This window comes from Eptesicus fuscus, chromosome 25, assembly GCF_027574615.1.
Source record: "Eptesicus fuscus isolate TK198812 chromosome 25, DD_ASM_mEF_20220401, whole genome shotgun sequence".
NCBI classification, from domain to species: Eukaryota; Metazoa; Chordata; class Mammalia; order Chiroptera; family Vespertilionidae; genus Eptesicus; species Eptesicus fuscus.
This window is the reverse complement of record NC_072497.1, coordinates 3,745,946-3,764,457: the sequence shown is the minus strand read 5'-3', so window position 1 is coordinate 3,764,457 and position 18,512 is coordinate 3,745,946. Positions and strand designations below refer to the sequence as shown.

Here is an 18,512-nt window from a genome sequence, read left to right as displayed (position 1 = left end):
TCGATGAGAGAGACACATCGACCAGCTGCCTCCTGCACACCCCCCACCGGGGATGTGCCCGCAACCAATGTACATGCCCTTGACCGGAATCGAACCTGGGACCCTTCAGTCCGCAGGCCGGCGCTCTATCCACTGAGCCAAACCGGTTTCGGCTTAAATATATTTTTATTGATTTCAGAGAGGAAGGGGCAGAGAGGGAGAGATAGAGAGATAGAAACATCAATGATGAGAGAGAACCACCGATCGGCTGCCTCCCGCACACCCCCCCCGCAATGGGGATCGAGCCAGCAACCTGGGCATGTGCCCTTGACTGGACTCGAACCTGGGACTCCTCAGTCCCCAGGCCAACGCTCTATCCACTGAGCCAAACCAGCCAGGGCTTAACATTTTTTCAATGGCAGTTTGCATTCGATACTATTCCGTATTAGTTTCCGATGTGCGGCACAGTGGTCAGACAACCGTGGACCTCAGCAAGTGGCCACCCTGGCATTGTAAGTACCGACCTGGCCCCATACACGGTTATGATGATACTAGGGGCCCAGTGCACAAAATTTGTGCACGGGGGGGGTGTCCCTCAGCACGACCTGCACCCTCTCCAATCTGGGAGCCCTCAAGGGGTGTCTTACTGATGGCTTAGGCCTGCTCCCCGTGGTTCTCTGCTCTCTGCGGACCTGCCTACTTGACGCCACCGCAGGCCCTGGTGTCTGCTCTCTGTGGGGACCCTGTGGGGGACTGCTTGCCCCTTGCTGCCATGGCCAGGGGCAAACAGGGCCCTGCTGTCTGCTCGCTCCCTGCAGGGAATGTTCCCGCCCTGCCCCCAGCTGCTTGCATGGGTGCCGGCTCAGAGCGTCTGGGTCCCGGGGATTTTCCCACCCTGTTCCCGGCTGCTCCACACCTGCATATGCAAATTAACGTGCCATGTTTGTTGTGTTAATTTGCATACTCACTCCTGATTGGCTGGTGGGTGTTGCAGAGGTATGGTCAATTTGCATATTTCTCTTTTATTAGCGTAGATTATGGACCATATTCCCTGCTGCTGTCCTTCACATCCCTGTGACTATTCCGTAAATTCCCTGGAAAGCTCAGGCGGGCTGTGAACTATTCTCCAACAGGAGTGATATTCACCCTACAAATATTCGACCTACAAATATGTATTGCACACACACCTACCATATACTACAAGCCCAGGCCCCGAGAAGACATCACTACATATTAACAGAGGGTGTACATGAACAGCGCGCCAGCCAGGTTCAGCCTCAAAACGTATTGCGTTTGACACACACCGTATTTACCAAAAATCTGAATCAGTTGCCAACTTTTTAAGTATCAGAATGTTTTTAGCTTCCCTCGAAAACTCTGGAAATCTGGCGAAACGGAGCCCACATTCCCCGCTGATGACAAGCAGAGGAACAACGACCCACTTCAGGCAGGAAGCAGCGCTAGGTTCACCCGGCCCCCACCTGCCCAGCCCCTCCGCACCTGCCTCGGTCCTCGCGATGGGCCCTGGCCAAGGCCTCCCTAAGCAAGCCTGCCTGTCCTCTCAGATGAGCTATTTCTTGCCCCCATAAGAACAGGCCACGGTGATTTTTTGATTTCGTGGCTTCTCAACTTTTCCCCCTTTTTTTCATAAAGATTTTTTTTTTTAAGTCCTTGGGATTAAGTTAGAGAAGACATTCTGGTTCTCGTGCTCACTTGGAAGGAGGAACTTGCCACAAAAGGAACGCAGCCAGGCTGACGCACAGAGGCAGCGGGTGAGGACGATCAGAGAGGGGGTGGCACTCAGGGATGCCCCCATTGGCCAGATGGAGAAGCTGAGGCCCAGGGAAGGAAAGCCCAGGTCCCACCACTGACCGGTAGAAAGAACAGCGGCCCGCCCGTTTCGTTGCGCAGGGGTCGTTTCTCCGTCCCACTTTCTGCTCCCATGTTGCCGAGGAGTGACAAGAGGCGTCTGTCAAATCTGGGAAGAAGCACAAGGAGTGACTTTAGGAATATCAGGCACCGACATCTAAATGAGGCTGCGGGAGATGAACTAAGTCATTTTCATCCTAAATCCACTGATGGCCTCTACGTGGCTCAAAACGGTCATATTTGAAGAAATGTCGATCCCAATCGATTGTTAGGAGAGGGAGCCTGTTTTCAAATTATATGTTGCCAAAAACCTTCCTTGTATTTGTAACCAGGAATAGAGTTAAGCAGGTTGACCCTGATATTTTTGCTAGTGGGAAGTTGTACTAAAAGAAGTATAACTCGCTTGCAACAAACACAAAGATACTGAGCAAAAATATGGTTACAAATACAAGGAAAAAATCAGTAGGACAGATTAAAGATACTTAGGTGGGCACTTGCCTGGGATGTAGATCTTGCGGTATATTTATCTATTTAAATATTTTTTTTGTATTGATTTCAGAGAAGAAGGGCAAGGGAGAGAGAGAGAGAAACATCAATGATGAGAGAGAACCACTGATTGGCTGCCTCCTGCACGCCCCCTATTGGGGATGGAGCCCACAACCCAGGCATGTGCCCTTGACCAGAATGGAACCTGGGACCCTTCCGTCCGCAGGCTGACGCTCTATCCACTGAGCCAAACCAGCTAGGGCTTGGTGTATTTATAATAAGCGTATTGTGGCTACTCGATACTACTATGACCAAGAAATCTTCTGGCAACAACTGTAAATTAATTTTTTAAAAATCAGTTTTTACGTGCAGCAGAAAGGAAGGGCGGACAGCCGTGTTTGCAGAACAGAGACGGTCTTATTTAGCCCTACCCATGTGTCCGGGGACAGTTTCATACCTCCTTTTAAAGGCGATGTAGACAGGGAGGCCAAGAAAGCTTGGCCAGTTTCCAATTGCTGGGAACCAGCTATACCCAGGTCATCTTAACTCCCAAACCTGAGCTTTGTCGGCTACAACTCACAGCACAGAAGCCGCTAAGGCAGTGGTTCTCAACCTTCCTAATGCCGCGACCCTTTAATACAGTCCCTCGTGTTGTGGTGACCCCCAACCATAACATTATTTTCGTTGCTACTTCACAGCTGCAATTTTGCTACTGTTAACGAATCGTAATGGAAATATCTGTGTTTTCCGAGGGTCTTAGGCGACCCTGCTAGCGGTTCTCAACCTGTGGGTCGCAACATAGTATTATCGAGTAGCCACAATACGCTTATTATAAATACAGCAAGCCCTAGCTGGTTTGGCTCAGTGGATAGAGCATCAGCCTGCGGACGGAAGGGTCCCAGGTTCCATTCTGGTCAAGGGCACATGCCTGGGTTGTGGGCTCCATCCCCAGGAGGGGTATGCAGAAGGCAGCCAATAAATGGTTCTCTCTCATCATTGATGTTTCGCGACCCACAGGTTGAGAACCGCTGCTGTAGAGCCTAAGACCATCGGAAAACACAGATATTTACATCACGATTCATTAACGGTAGCAAAATTACAGTTATGAAGTAGCAACGAAAATAATTTTATGGTTGGGGGTCACCACAACATGAGGGACTATATTAAAGGGTCGCGGCATTAGGAAGGTTGAGAACCACTGCACTAAGGTGACGGGTGACCACAGACATTAAGACAAGGACACATCCGAACGAGGCTAGAGAATGCAATCAGCACCATCAGCGAGGTAAATGCAAGTGCTTGGGGGTCAGAAGAGGGCAAAAGCACACGGCGTGGAGAGCTGGTGGGGGGGGTGTCCCGGAAGGCTTCAGGGAAGAGGTGACATCCGAGAAAAACTTGGAAGGATGCATGGTGTTACAACAGGCAGAGGAAAGAGGAGGAACAGAGGGGGGGTTGGCACCAGCTAGATCCGTGGTTTCCAACCTTCTTTTGGCCGTGCCCCTCCCTAAGCATCTTTAACATCCTGACATCCCCCCACCCCGTGACATATAATTCTTATTATTCAAAAAGTGAATTCCTACTCATGGGGAGGAAGCCTCAAAGGCCATTAATTTGGTCTAAACAAGCTTCCAAAGAACATGGCATCCATGAAAGAAAAAAATAAAAGAATGAAAGGGCCGAAACCGGTTTGACTCAGTGGATGGAGCATCGGCCTGCGGACTGAAAGGTCCCAGGTTCGATTCCGGTCAAGGGCATGTACCTTGGTTGCGGGCACATCCCCGGTGGGGGGGGTGTGTAGGAGGCAGCTGATCGATGTTTCTCTCTCATCGATGTTTCTCTCTATCCCTCTCCCTTCCTCTCTGTAAAAAAATCAATAAAATATATTAAAAAAAAAAAAAAGAATGAAAGGACAGTTGAAGTTCTGAGGAAGAAATCACTAAGAAACCATTTTAAAAAAAGTAATATGAAGTGATATGAAAAAAATAGCAAATAAAGTTTCAAAACATAGAACAGAGAACTGAAATGCACAAATATGTCACTATATACTTACTAGAGGCCCGGTGCATGAAATCCGTGCAAGAGTAGGCCTTCCTTCCCCCGGCTGCCGGCACCGGCTTCCCTCGCAGCCCCGCTTCATCTGGAAGGACATCCGGTCTAATTAGCATACGATGCTTTTATTATTATAGAACTAGAGGCCCCGAGGCACGAAATTCATACAAAGGGCTCAGCCCTCGCAGCCCCGGCTTCGTCCGGAAGGTCATCCGGAAGGACATCCGGATGGACATCAGGAAGGTCGTTTGGCTATCCGGTCTCATTAGCATTTTATGCTTTTATTATTATAGATATATACTAGTACTGTATAGAAGGCCCCTAGAACCATACGAAATGCAAAAAAAATGCACTGTTAATAACTCGTTCTCGACTTGCCCCCCCCCCCCATGTGGCACGTGCCCCATGTTGGGAACCACTGAGCTAGATGGAAGGTACGGTAGTTGGGGTTTGGAATTCACAAAGCAAAGCTTCCTAAGTACACTAGCCACGTGAAAAAAAAAATAATAATAAATAACCCTTCCCAACTCCTGTACGGCAGGGCCGAGTCCCTCCCAAGAGGCCAGGCAACCTCATGCCTGCCACAGAGGGCACGGGGGCTGCAGACCCAGGACAGCCACCTGGCCCCAATGCCCTGCACACATCCTGCCTGTGGAAAGGCTGCAGGGGCCCCTGCTGGACCTCACCAAGGCGCCTCCCCCGCCCCCCCCACCCCACCCCCAGATAGCCACACTCTTCCACATGCACCCTTTTCTCTCCTTCTCCTCCTCTTCCTCTCAGAGGCCTGCATCTCTCAGAGCCCCAACCCATGGCATCTCCCTTCTCCTTCCATCTCCCATCATCCCCCCCCCATCTCAGCTTTTTGTTTCCCAGGCAAGGATCTGTTTCACCAGCAGCAAGGTGGGTGGGTGGTAAAAAATCGGGGAGGAGGCCCTAACCGGTGTGGTTCAGTGGATAGAGCGTCGGCCTGCGGACTGAAGGGTCCCGGGTTCGATTCCGGTCAAGGGCATGTACCTTGGTTGAGGGCACATCCCCAGTGGGGGGTGTGCAGGAGGCAGCTGATCGATGTTTCTCTCTCATGGATGTTTCTGGCTCTCTATCCCTCTCCCTTCGTCTCTGTAAAAAAAATCAGTAAAATATATTTTTTTTAAAAAATCGGGGAGGAGGCAGCAGGAACCCCAAGTCCAGCCTTCAGAGAGCATCCCTCTAGGGAACTGCATTTCCATGAGGTTCTGTGTCCACCCGCCCGGGTCCTGCTGGCAGCTGCGCCCCATCTCCGTCAGCTCCCAGGTGTCCAGGAGGCGGCTTGCTCCTCCGGGGCAGGCCCTCCTCGCCATGTGCTCGGCGTTTGGAACCTTTCATTCCATTTCCTCCCTGGCACCCAACAAGAGGGGTGAAGACCTGACCCCCGTTTTCCAGCCTCAGCACGCGAGGTGGGGAGAGCGAGCCCCTCGCCCTGGGAAGGCGGGGCAGCTGGGGCGGTCACCCCCGCGGCCACAGCGGGGGGGAGGGGGAGGGGGGAAGGGGCTTGTTGGGGTTCGCGGCAGAGCCTCCGGCGCCCCTTCTCCCCGTCGGGGCCCGAGGCCCGAACCCACGCGGCCTCTGGAAAGCAGCCCCCGGCGGCGCGCGCGCGGGGCGGGACCCGGAGGGCGCCCCCGGGGGAGGCGGGCGGCGGGCGGCGGCGGCCCCGCCGAGCGAGACGGCAGCCAGCGAACTTCAGAGCGCGAGGCAGACGCGGGCACGTCTGTGTGTCCCGACAAGTGCCTTCAAGCCCGGCGGGGCAGACACCTCCGCGCCGGCCGCCGGCGAGGTCTCCGCGGGCTCAGCGCGTCCGCGGGCGGCCCCGGCGGGCGGCGGGCTCCCCGGGAGGGGGACGGGCGGCCGGCGCGGGGGAGGGGCGGGGAGGGGACTGCGCGGGAGGAGGCCCCCTACCGGGCGCAGGGGGCGGGCGGGGAGGGGAGGGGAGCCGCCCACTTCGCCGCGTCGCCCCGACGGCCCGGAGCTTGGCTGCGGCGGCGCCCGCCGAGCCGGGGCGGACGCGGGCCGGGACGCGCGCGGGGAGCGGGGAGCCGGGCTCCGGGCGGCCGCAGGATGGCGGAGGTAAGCGGGGTGCCGCTCGCACCCGGGCCCGTCGGCGCCGGCGGGGGTCGCGCCCTGGCCGCCCCCGAGGCCACCTGCGCGGCGCGAGGCGGGGGTCCCCGCGGCGGGTGGGAAGCGCGGGCCGGCGACGCGCGTCCGGCCGCCCCTTCCCCTCGGCGCCCGCCGCGGCCCCGGCGGAGCGCGCCCGCCCCGGTGTCCGCTCGGCCCTCGGCCCGCGGGCGGAAGGGCCGCTGGTACCTGGGCTGGGGTTTCCGCGGAGAACGGGCGCCGTGGGGAGCGCGGGGTCCGGCGGGCGGCAGGGACCCGGTTCCCGCCGCGCTGGGGGGCGCACCTCCAGGGGGAGAGCGCGCACGAGGTGCCCGCAGCGTCGCGGCGCACGGCGCGTCCCCTCGGCCGAGCGTGCGGCCGGGGACGCAGCGGCGGGGGCGGCGGGGAGGGGGCGCGCAGGGGGCAAAGCCCGGGGCGCGTCTCCCCGCCTCGGGACGGGGCACCTGCAGGGACTCCGGGGGCCTGGGCGGGAGGGAGGTCTGTGCGCCCTGGGGAACGCGGCGGCGGCGTCGGGTGCCCGTGTCCCCGCGCCCCCCTTCCTCCCCCGGCTGTGCCCGGGAGGCTGGGGATGTGTCATCCAGATGTGACAAGATCGCAGAGAGGCGAGGGCAGGAGGCGATCTGAGCCTCATCGGGGCGCATAGCTCGGAGCCAAACTTTCTCCAAGGCGGCGGCGCAGGAACACGTTCTTCTCCTGGAAGGCGTCTCTTTGTGGCGGCGCGGCTGTCACCGGCCTGCCTTGGACGGTGCCATGGAATGCCCGAGAACAGCCTGAATTGTAGGAGTGACATGGTGTGTGTTTGGGGTGTGTGGGTGTGGGGGGGGGGGGGATCAGACACTTTTTTAAATGTATTTTTATTTTATTTTATTTTATTTTATTTTATTTTTATTTATTTATTTTTTATTTCTTTGTTGGATCAGACCCTCTTAAGGTTCAGTCCTGTCCCGGGTTTTATGGCCCGCGGCGCGCCCCGCACGCCTCTGAAGGACGGGACGGGGCATTTAAATCAGGCCAGACAGCCTGGTGGCAGCCAGGCCTCTGCTGTTAACACTTAAGGGGCCTCCAAGAGGGGGGGCCCCACGGGTGTCCTGGGAATCCCTGTCAGAGGGTGTGAGTGTGTGTAGGGGAAACATGTGTTGCTACAGCTCTGGGTGCACAGAGCAGATCTAGCAGCAATTTTTATTTATTTTATTTTTTTTAAATTGATCTCTTCTCGTCCAAGCGACGGAGATTCTGGCTGCACCAGAAGTGAGTTGAAAAACGGCATTCGGCAGGCCCCCTTTCCTCCCCCCACCCCTGGTGATCTCTTCTTCCTTGTTTTATGGTTTTAAGTCACCGTTGGATTCCGTGGGATCTCTCCAGTGCGATCTCTCGGGCCCTGAGCTTGCCACAGACGTGTTGAAATTTTGGTGCGAGGATGCATATGCCGGCTTCTCAAGGGACCCCCTTCCCAAATCGGTTGCTACGTGTTGGTAAAACATCATGAAAATGGGGACATGTCAAAAATGACGTTTTTTTTTTGCACATCGCACAAAAAAGAGCATTCCTTCGGGCGTTATCGATTGCCCGGGATTTGATTTTTGCTTTAAAATGCAGGTGGGAGAAGAGGGCCCCCCACCCCTTTTGCTCTGTGGGTTTTCATCAGTAACGTGGTCCTTTCGGGGCAGAGCGCGAGGTGTGAGTCATCCTTTGAATTTCTCATCCAGTAAGTTTGCCAACTTGAATTTCACCAAAAGGAAAAAAAAAAAAAAAGTGGAAATTACCATTTCCACTCCGCGATCGGTCGGACACGTTCCTGTTGTCGCCGGACGCCGGAAAGAGGTGGTGAAATCTGCACTTGTCACCACCGCTATTCCTGCTCCGGGAGCTCATCACGATGGCCAGACACCCCTGTGTCGTCTCATTTGGAGCTTCAGTGTGTGGCTGTGAGAAAAAAAAAAAGAAAAAAATGATCCGTTGGCTCTGGAACGTTCGAATTCACATTCGAAAGACGAGGCAGCGTGGGCTAATTGCCGTGCAAGCGTAAGCTCTGCGGAGAGGGTTATTTATATATATTTTTTTATTTTATTTTACATCTTTTCCCACGCAGCCCAGGCCCAGGCCCGCGTTCTGTACCTCAGAATCGTCAGCGTGGAAAGAAGGGGGATCGCACCTTTTGGGCGAGAGAAGCCGTGTATAGATTCTCCCCGGGGGATGAATAATAATTGTGCTTTAAGGACGCTCTCTCTATTTGTGAACGCTTCGGGACACGTATAAATGGGAAGACAATTTTCAAGTTCAGTTTGTCCGTAAAACTGAACCGCCGCGTACGGGGTGGCGCGGGGGGGCCCCAGTGCCCTTCAAGCTTTGGGTAGATGCTTTAGAAGTTACTTTGACAGTCAGTGGCCATTAAAGAGTTGCCCTGAAGGTTCCACGAGGTAAATTACTTGCAGGAGGAGCAGGCTTTAGCCCAGGGGGAGTTTTCACCTCTGCAGATGTCACTGAGAGCGGAGTTACTGTTCTCAAAAGCAGCCCTGTTGAAAAAAAGAATTAGAAATCCCCTCGCTAAGGTAAGAACTCAGCACTGACTTCTCAGCCTTTTTCGGATCTAACATCAACACTTAGGGAGTCTCTACTTGTTTTTTTGTTTTTTTTTTTAACATGACCTTATTCCAAGATTTTAATTGTATTGATGGAGATATTCTATTTTTCATGACTTGCCTGAGAGATGTTCAAGATAACTGGGTTCCGCTCAGAATGGGGCATCTGGAAGGATTTTAGTCTTTTTTTTTTTTTTCCTTTTCAATCAGTTTCTACCTGAAAACCTTGCTTCCTCTTATCTTGTCATGCTTTGAAGCCCTTTTTCCTAATTCTGGAAATTCCAAGATTCCAGTGTGGCCCCATTCCTCCTCCCAGCCATATGCCGATTTTATCCCCAAAGGGGTTGTTTTTTTTTTTTTGGGGGGGGGGATTAGGGGGGTGCAGCTTGGTACCATGGTGAAGTACAAAAAGGGTAGGTCTACCCAGAGCAGGCCTGTTCTCCCAGAGTCCGATTTGGTGCCTTTTCAAACCTGGCAGAGTTGGAAGCAGACGGGCTATTGCTGTTGCCGTCCGCACATGGACTCATCGCTATAAACCAGCCCGAATGATGTATCACAGGAGGACTCTGCCTTGGGGGGGATGATCATTCCGCTGAGCTCATGGGAGAGAAAGGAGAGATGGAGAAATAAAACGCCGTGAAGGCCAGGTCCACGCAGAGTACGTCGAAGGAAATAGTTGTCTCGGGTAAATTGTAGTTCAGGCTGCTAACGCGCCCCCCCCCCCCCCCATCCCGCCCTCGTACAGTTATATTAAATTGTCTCCTCTTACAGACCATTTCTGTGATCTTGCCATGCACCCCAGCAAACATCAGAGTTCTTTTCCAGCTCTCCACCAGCTTGCAGAATCCTTGGCCTTGTTCTCTAGCCCTCTGATTGTTCCTTGTCGTAGTCATTTGTGAAGGTAAAATTTTTATACGGGCCGTGCTGATATTTCATGATACACCGTACTGACTTGGAAGACGGCGATCAGGATAGCATAACTGACTGTCTGAGCTTTCCTTTTTAAAGACTTTTTTTAGTTTGAAAACCTAGGGTGGTTTGTGTTGTTTTTTTTTTTTTACACTTTGTTTTTAAAATCTAGTTCTCATTAAATCCCTCAAAGAGACGTTTGCAAGATTGTACTTAGAAATGCTCACAGTTGCATCGTTATTTTTGCATCAGCAGCAGTAGTGAGGTTGCATTGCTTGTATCACTGGCCACCTTAGTTAAAATTACCCTTAAGCGTAAAAAAAAAAAAAAATGCATCCTAAAGTGTAAATGTCTTTTTGTTGTTATTTCTGTTTCTCGCCCCTGCTCCCACGCTGAGGGTTGTGTTCAGACATACGCTACGTGGGCAGTTAGCGTCCTTCTGTTCTTTTTTGTTACCAAAGATTTCTGAAGATTACCCCTGAAGTCTCGCAAACTTAGGTTACAAAAGAAAGCAATATATTTGTATCTCCTGTTTCTCTCTAGTTGTTGTGGCTGTTACTGTTGTGAGTTCGTTTTTTGTTTTTTTTTTCAAAAACAAACACGTGGTTTGGCGTCTACGATAATATTTGCCTATTTTTCTCATTTTTGTGTGTTTAGAACTTAATCATTTTAAGGGGGGAAAAAAAAGGCACAGCTGTTAAATTATTTTGGCACCCAGTGTAGACTTTGATTTATAGAGATCAAAGAACAAGCCTTCCCCCCCCCCCCCATCACCTTCTTTGAACTGAGCAGCGAGCGAACATTGCGAGTGTGTCACGCACACTTTCTACTCACAGGTAGACTTGGCCCGACATCTGTCCCGCTCTCTCCCTCCCACCTGCCCTTTCCATGCCTCCGTCTTCTGGGACGGGTCTCCCCCTTTTCATCCCTACCCTCGTGGTGAGGACCCCAAAACCTGTCCGTTCTCCTACCGTGTCGTTTGCACACGCGTTGCCGGTGCGGCCTACCTGGTTCCTGAGGCTTCCCAAGTCCAAGCTCGCAGCTCGTGCTCACGGCATACAGGGTCTCCCCCCTCTTTCAGAACCCGACACAGAGACTCCCGGCTGCCCATCTGGACAGCCCACCCCGACCCCCTCCCCCAGGTAGCCTGTCTGGGTGGGCTCTCGCTGCCTGGGACGGATCTGCGCTCTGTGGCCCAGCCTCCTGGGCTTGACACACACGTCCAGGGTGAGCCTTCTTTGTGCCTCGGACTGGAATTTCCTGCAGACGCTGCTGGGAGCATGCCTGCTGCCTCCTGGAAGGAGCCGCCTCCCGCCTCTCCACAGGACGCTGCTTTCTCCCTCTGTGTTTGTCGTCACACTCGAAAAGAAGCCCTGGCCGGTGTGGCTCAGTGGATAGCGCGTCAGGCTGCGGACCAAAGGGTCCTGGGTTCGATTCCGGTCCAGGGCACGTGCCTCGGTTGCAGGCTCCTTCCGGGCCCGGGTCCTGGTTGGGGCTCGTGCGGGAGGCAACCGATCGAGGTGTTTCTCTCACATCGACGTTCCTCTCTGTCTTCCCCTCTCTCTGCCACTCTCTCTAAAAATCAATGGAAAAATATCCTCCGGTGAGGATTAACAAAAAAAAAAAAATTTTTTTTAAAGAAAATGTTGGAAAGGGGGAAATTTTTATTTATCTTATTTATTTCATTAAATATTCATCTCTTTTTATTAGGGAGAATTTAAAGCAAAATGAGAATAGTTTAACAGAGTTTAGTGACATGTGCTTGGGGATTCAACTTTGGACCAATCCCATTCATCCATCCCCCCCTACCCATTGCCCCATCATTACCAACACGAGTACATTGAGGCAAATCCTGGACATCATATAATTTCTTTTTTTAAATATATATTTTTATTGATTTCAGATAGGAAGGGAGAGGGAGAGAGAGAGAAACATCAATGATGAGAGAGAACCATTGATCAGCTGCCTCCTGCACCCCCCCCCCCACTGGGATCAAGCCCACAAGCTGGGAATGTGCCCTTGACCGGAATCGAACCCGAGACCCTTCAGTCCGCAGGCCAGTGCTCTATCCACTGAGCCAAAACAGGTAGAGTGACATCCTATAATTTCATTCATTAATGTTCTAATACATAGCTCTAAAAGAAAAGTCTTTTATGAAAGACAAAAGCAATATCACCATATAACGCTTAAAAAATTAACAACTCTTTAATGTCATTAAATTTCCCCTATTCAGATTCCTTTGATTGTCCTGTAAACTTGATATTGCCGTTGCTTGGTTCAAATCAAAATCCAAATAAGGTCCATATGTTGTCTGTCTCTTTTTTTTTTAAATATATTTTTATTGATTTCAGAGAGGAAGGGAGAGGGAGAGATAGAAACATCCATGATGAGAGAGAATCATTCATCGGCTGCCTCCTGCACGCCCCCCACTGGGGATCGAGCCTGCAACCCAGGCATGTACCCTTGGCCGGAATCGAACCCGGGACCCTTCAGTCCCCAGGCCGACTCTCTATCCACTGAGCCACACCAGCCAGGGCATACGTTGTCTCTCTCAATGTGTAGATCTACACTTTACCTTTTTCCTTGCAATTTATCTGTTGGAAAAAAACTGGGCCGTTTGTCCTGTTGAATGGCTCCCACTCTGCATTTTACTTCCTTGTGATATCGTGTCAGCATTCCTCTATCCCCTGTATTTTCTGCGCATGGGAGTTGACCCAGAGGCTTAGTCTAATTCAGATTTCGACATATTTGGCAAGGACACCCCGTGTGTAATGGATATATCCTTCCATCCAAAGGCAAATGAGCTGGTTGTCATCTTCTTAATTAGGAGTTGAGGAATGCTGACGTTCGAATTCTTTCTTTCTTTATCACTGGAATACTTCTGTAAAAGAGAATCTTGGTCTCATCAGTGATTTGGTTGCCCTTGAAGTACAGTTTCTATAAAAAACAAAAAAAAAGAATACATAGTTGAGCCTTTCCCTCTGTTTATCAGGTGTGTGGTGTTTTTTTAAAATACGTTTTTATTGATTTCCGCGAGGAATGGAAAGGGAGAGGGAGAGAAACATCAGTGATGAAAGAATCCTTGATCGGCTGCCTCCTGCACGCCCTCTGCTGGGGATCGAGCCCGCAAACGGGGGCACGTGCCCTTGACCGAAATCAAACCCGGGACCCCTTCAGTCCATAGGCCGATGCTCTATCCACTGAGCCACACCGGCCGGAGCTGTTTACCAGTTTGGGGAATAATCCGTTGGTTCCTCCCTAGCATCTCGAAAGGTGACCAGCGAGTTTTGCATTTATTCTCAGTATCTCTCGGATTGCTAGATTTTAATATAGGGGATGACTCTCACTGATTTTTGACAAGTCGCACCGTCTGCTCAGCTATTCTTTGCCCTATCAGGTTGTATGACTTTTCTTCCCCCTCTTGCTCCCCAAGAGCAGACACTGGGAGTTCCTCCCCCAGTTCCCAGTGCACAGGACATGCCTTAAGCACAAGAAAACAAAAAAAAAATCAACGTATTAAATACATGGGCGTCGTTTTGTTCAACTACCTAATGGAAGGTGGTGGCATGAGATGGACATCTGGTCTCCGGGCGGTGCTGGGAGTAGCAGGAAAGCTGCCTCACACACCGACGGGGCCTCCTGGGTGTTCTTCTCCCTTCACCCCCGTTGTCCTGAGACATCTGGCAAATCGTGATCCTGTTTTCAGAATCCTCGTTGTACCTCTGGGGGTTTGCCTCCGTAAGAAAAACACTAGAGCACTGGCTGGTGTGGCTCAGTGGATAGAGCGTCGTCGGCCTGGGGACTGAAGGGTCCCAGGTTCCGTTCCGGCCAAGGGCACATGCCTGGGTTGCGGGCTCGGTCCCCAGTAGGGGGCGTGCAGGAGGCAGCTGATCCATGATTCTGTCTCATCATGGATGTTTCAATCTCTCCCTCTCCCTTCCTCTCTGAAATCAATAAAAATATATTTTTATTTTTTTTTTTCAAAAATAGAAAAAAATGGCAGAAAACTTAAAAAATAAAAAATGAAAGAAGTTAGAGAAAAATGAGAAGGCAGAAGGTATATTTTTAAATTTTTTTTCAAAAATAGGGAAAAAAAGGTAGAAAACTTAAAAAAATAAAAAATGAAAGAAGTTAGAGAAAAATGAGAAGGCAGAAGGTAGGGAGCCCCCCCCCCCAAAAAAAAAAATCTGGTCTAATAAGAGACGGGAGAAGTACAAACTGTGAGAGAGAGAGGCAGAGCGGCCGCAAAGAGCCGTTGGGCAGAGACCTCCTGCCCTTGAACGACACGGTTTCCTGAACCAGAGAGGCTAGGTCTGCAGCCACAGAGAGCGGGCGTGGCAATTTCATTGTCGGTGAAGCGAAACCAGGCCCTCTCCCCACGCGCTAAGGTGGGACAACTGCTTTGGAAGCTACCCTTGTCTTATAGATGGGCAGGTTTTTTTTCCCCCTGGGACTCCCAATATATAAACAGCAATGGTCTGTATTTAACATTTTTAAACATACAACTTGGGAAAACCTGAAACATTTTTATCCTAAAGCCCGATGACTTTTATTATATTTTATTGATTTTTTACAGAGAGGAAGAGAGAGGGATAGAGAGCAAGAAACATCAATGAGAGAGAAACATCGATCAGCTGCCTCCTGCACACCCCCACTGGGGATGTGCCCGCAACCAAGGTACATGCCCTTGACCGGAATCGAACCCGGGACCTTTGAGTCCGCAGGCCGACGCTCTATCCACTGAGCCAAACCGGTCTCAGCATAAAGCCCGGGGACTTTTAAACAGCGACCTGTGATTTAGCAGTCTGGGTCCTTTGCTTTCAAGTTGGGAAATTAGGATCCTTACCACCAAGCGTCGGGCGCAGCCCTTCGGATCTCACACTTCAGAGAGGACCCCACGCTCTGAACGTGGCCCCGGGGATCTTACTGGTTAGCCGTTTCTCACGTGCTCTTGACGCGGCCCTCTCCGTGGCCCCCTAAGATCCGTGTGCAACTTGGGAAATGCGTTTGGCTGCGAGGAAAAGAGCTCCCTGCATAAGACACCATCCTTTCCCGCTCCGCCGTCCTTCGGGCACGGCTTCCAAGGTTGCCTCGTGGTTGCACAATGGCCTCCGCAGTCCAGCCATCGCGTCCGTGTCCCCAGGAGGGCAAGCAAAGGAGTCCCTCGGCTGAGCCACCTCCAGTGTATAAGGAGCTTTCTGTAAAACTCCACCTAACCCTTGACTTGCATGCCACTGGCCCCGTGCTTGATAACCTAGCCACCGAAGGAGATGTGGAAAGGAAGGGTCTTTTGCCAAGGCAGATTGGGCAAAAGGACATCGAGTGGGCATCTATAATTACCGTATTTTCCGGCGTATAAGACGACGTTTTAACCCAGGAAAGTCTTCTCAAAAGTCGGGGGGTCTTATACGCCGGAAAATACGGTATTTGCCATTTAGAATTAAAGTGAGTCATTGCCAAATGATGGGTGGGTTACCGTATTTTCCCGCGTATAAGACCCCCGACTTTTGAGAAGATTTTCCTGGGTTAAAAAGTCGTTTTATGCCGAAACCGGTTTGGCTCAGTGGATAGAGCGTCGGCCTGCGGACTCAAGGGTCCCAGGTTCGATTCCGGTCAAGGGCATGTGCCTTGGTTGCGGGCACATCCCCGGTGGGGGGTGTGCAGGAGGCAGCTGATCGATGTTTCTCTCTCATCGATGTTTCTAACTCTCTATCCCTCTCCCTTCCTCTCTGTAAAAAATCAATAAAATATATATTTTTTTTAAAAAAAGTCGTCTTATATGCCGGGAAATACGGGAGTAAGCACGGCACAGCTCTCTCATTGCTCCATTCGTTATTCTCTTAAATAATACCAGTGAGCCCTAGCCAGTTTGGCTCGGTGGATAGAGGGGTACGTGCCTTGGTTACAAGCTCCTCCCCAGCCAGGGCCCTGGTTGCAGGAGGCAACCAATCGATGTGTTTCTCTCACATCGATGTTTTCTCTCTTGTCTTTCCCTCTCCCCCTAAAAACCCATGGAAAAATGTCCTCGGGTCAGGATTAACAAAAATAAAAATAATACCAGTGAAAGCTTGGCAAAGTCTCAGGCCCAGGGTCAGCCACTAGGTGTTGGGTTTTGTTTGTCTGTTTTTAAATATATTTTTATTGATTTCAGAGAGGAAGGGAGAGGGGGAGAGAGAGAGAAACATCAATGATGCGAGAGAATCCTTGATCGGTTGCCTGCCTTTCTGCTGGGGATCGAAACGGAAACCTGGGCTTGTGCCCTTGACGAGAATTGAACCCGGGACCCTTCAGTCTGTAAGCCGACGACGCTCTGTCCACTGAGCCACACCAGCCGGGGGCCGAGGTGTGGGTTTTGCGATTCGGTTTCGTTGCCTCTTGCAGGAATGATTCACGGTGAAGCACCTTGTATGGAGGTCTTGTCGTGTTTTTGGTAGCTCCGTCTGTGTCGCCAGACCCCCTGAGCCCAGCGGACCTAAGAACCTACGCGTTGCGCCCCTGGGTCTGGGAGAGGCCACGCGCCCCCGGGTCCCGGTGAGGCCATGTGTCCCTGGATCCGGGTGAGGCCACGCGCCCCTGGGTCTGGGAGAGGCCACGCGCCCCTGGGTCTGGGTGAGGCCACGTTCCCCTGAGTCCGGGTGAAGCCGTGCCCCTGGGTGCGGCCGAGACCAAACCAGAGGGTGTCGGACCTCCGTTACCACCATTTGTCCACCATCCAGAGCTGAGGGGTCAGTGCTGACATGTACACATAAGGAACTGGTGGACATTGAAATTGGGTCTCTAAAGAACTGTTGGTCCAGAAAGAAACTCACTACAGACTGATTCATCTGCCTGTCAGCATAACTATTATTGCTCGTCTCACATTCGGTTCTTATAAGTATATCTCTAGTGACACATGATCTCACTCATCTAGGGGAAATGATGAACAACATAGACTGAGGAACAAGAACAGAACCAGAAACAAGGAGGCATCGATCGGACTATCGGGCCTCAGAGGGAGGATAGGGGAGGTTGGTGGGAGGGGGGAGAGATCAACCAAAGGACTTGTGTGCATGCATACGAGCCTATCCAACGGTTAAGTTCAACAGGGGGTTGGGGCATCCGTGGGGTGGGGTGTGGGATGGGAATGGGGGGATGAGGACAAATATGTGACTCCTTAATCAATAAAGAAATTAAAAAAAAAAAAAAAAGAACCTACGCGTTGGAGGCCTGGCAGTAACAGCAGCCTTACTGGGCTAATTGGCCTTTTCAACTCTCCAGTCTGTGCATTCTCATTAACGTGCCTTCCAGGCCTCTGAGGGAGGCGGGCGCAGATAGGAAGCCCACTTTATGGTCAGAGGCTCCAAGTCAGGGACCTGGAGCTTACAGGGCTGAACAGGAAGTAAGACATAAGTCGCCGGAGGCCAGTTGTAAGTTTTACTACCTCCCGGTGAAGGATGCTGGGGGCAGAGGAGTGGTGGGGGGGAGGGGGCGCTCAGGCTCCCCAGCTCTGCATCCGGAGGGAGGTGTCATTTTAATAGGCAAATCATGTGAATTTCATACCTTTAGACTTAGAATCAAACCCATACTCCTTGGTTTGCCCCACAGTCCTGTGCAGAGGGGTCTCCGTCGCCTCTCCGGCCCCCCCCCCCGTTTCCTACCATTAACCTTATTAAATCCACTCCAGTTACACTGGCCCCCTTTTCTGTGCCCTGAAAACTCCAGCCCCTCGGTGCCTCGGGGCCTTTGCACGTGCTGTGCCCGCTACCTAACACACTCCCGCTGCCTCCAGTTCTTCACCGGCTGCTGGCCATCCTCTGGGACTGACCATCAGGGGGGCAGCTCCTGTGTTGAGCGTCTGCCCCCTGGTGGTCAGTGTGCATCATAGTGACCGGCCAAACCGTCGTTTGGTTGTTCGGTAGCTTAGGCTTTTATATATATAGATGGTATCCACGGTATGGATGTCCACACTTTGTTTATCCATTTATCCGCTGTAGGACATGGGCGGGGGGGGGCTGTTTCCACTTTGGGGAACAGACGTTTGTGTGGTGGGAGGTTTTCCGTTGTCTTGGGCACATACCCAGGAGTGGGGTTGCTGGATCCTGTGGTAACGCGTGTTTGTGAAACCCTGCCAGACTGTCTTCCAAGCCGCCTGCCCCAATTTACCAGCCGTCCAGCAACTGGATGTTTCAAAAACATTTTTATTGATTTCAGAGAGGAAGGGAGAGGGAGATAGAAAAACATCAGTGATGAGAGAGAATCATGGGTCGGCTGCCTCCTGCACGCCCGCTCCTGGGGATCGAGCCTGCAACCTGGGCATGTGCCCTTGACCGGAATCATCGAACCTGGGACCCTTCAGTCCACAGGCTGACGCTCTGTCCACTGAGCCACACCGGCTAGGGCAGATGTGGAGCTTTTTCTCTCTCTCACACACACACACACACACACACACTCACACACCTGGCCTCCCAGACACGTACACACTCCCCAGGTTCAAGGCTGTCTGGCATCATATGG

General features: G+C 52.0%; 1 protein-coding gene across 2 annotated transcripts in view; it reads left to right on the top strand.

Annotated features, from left to right (window-relative positions):
* The first annotated feature begins 6,377 nt into the window (after positions 1-6,377).
* Positions 6,378-18,512, top strand: part of BNC1 (basonuclin 1) — a 35,648-nt gene continuing 23,513 nt past the window's right edge. For both annotated transcript variants that reach the window (XM_054713199.1, XM_054713198.1), the window contains exon 1: positions 6,378-6,483. In XM_054713199.1, the coding sequence (XP_054569174.1) occupies positions 6,475-6,483 (9 nt within the window). In that variant the 5' untranslated portion in view covers positions 6,378-6,474. The remainder of the gene's footprint in view (positions 6,484-18,512) is intronic.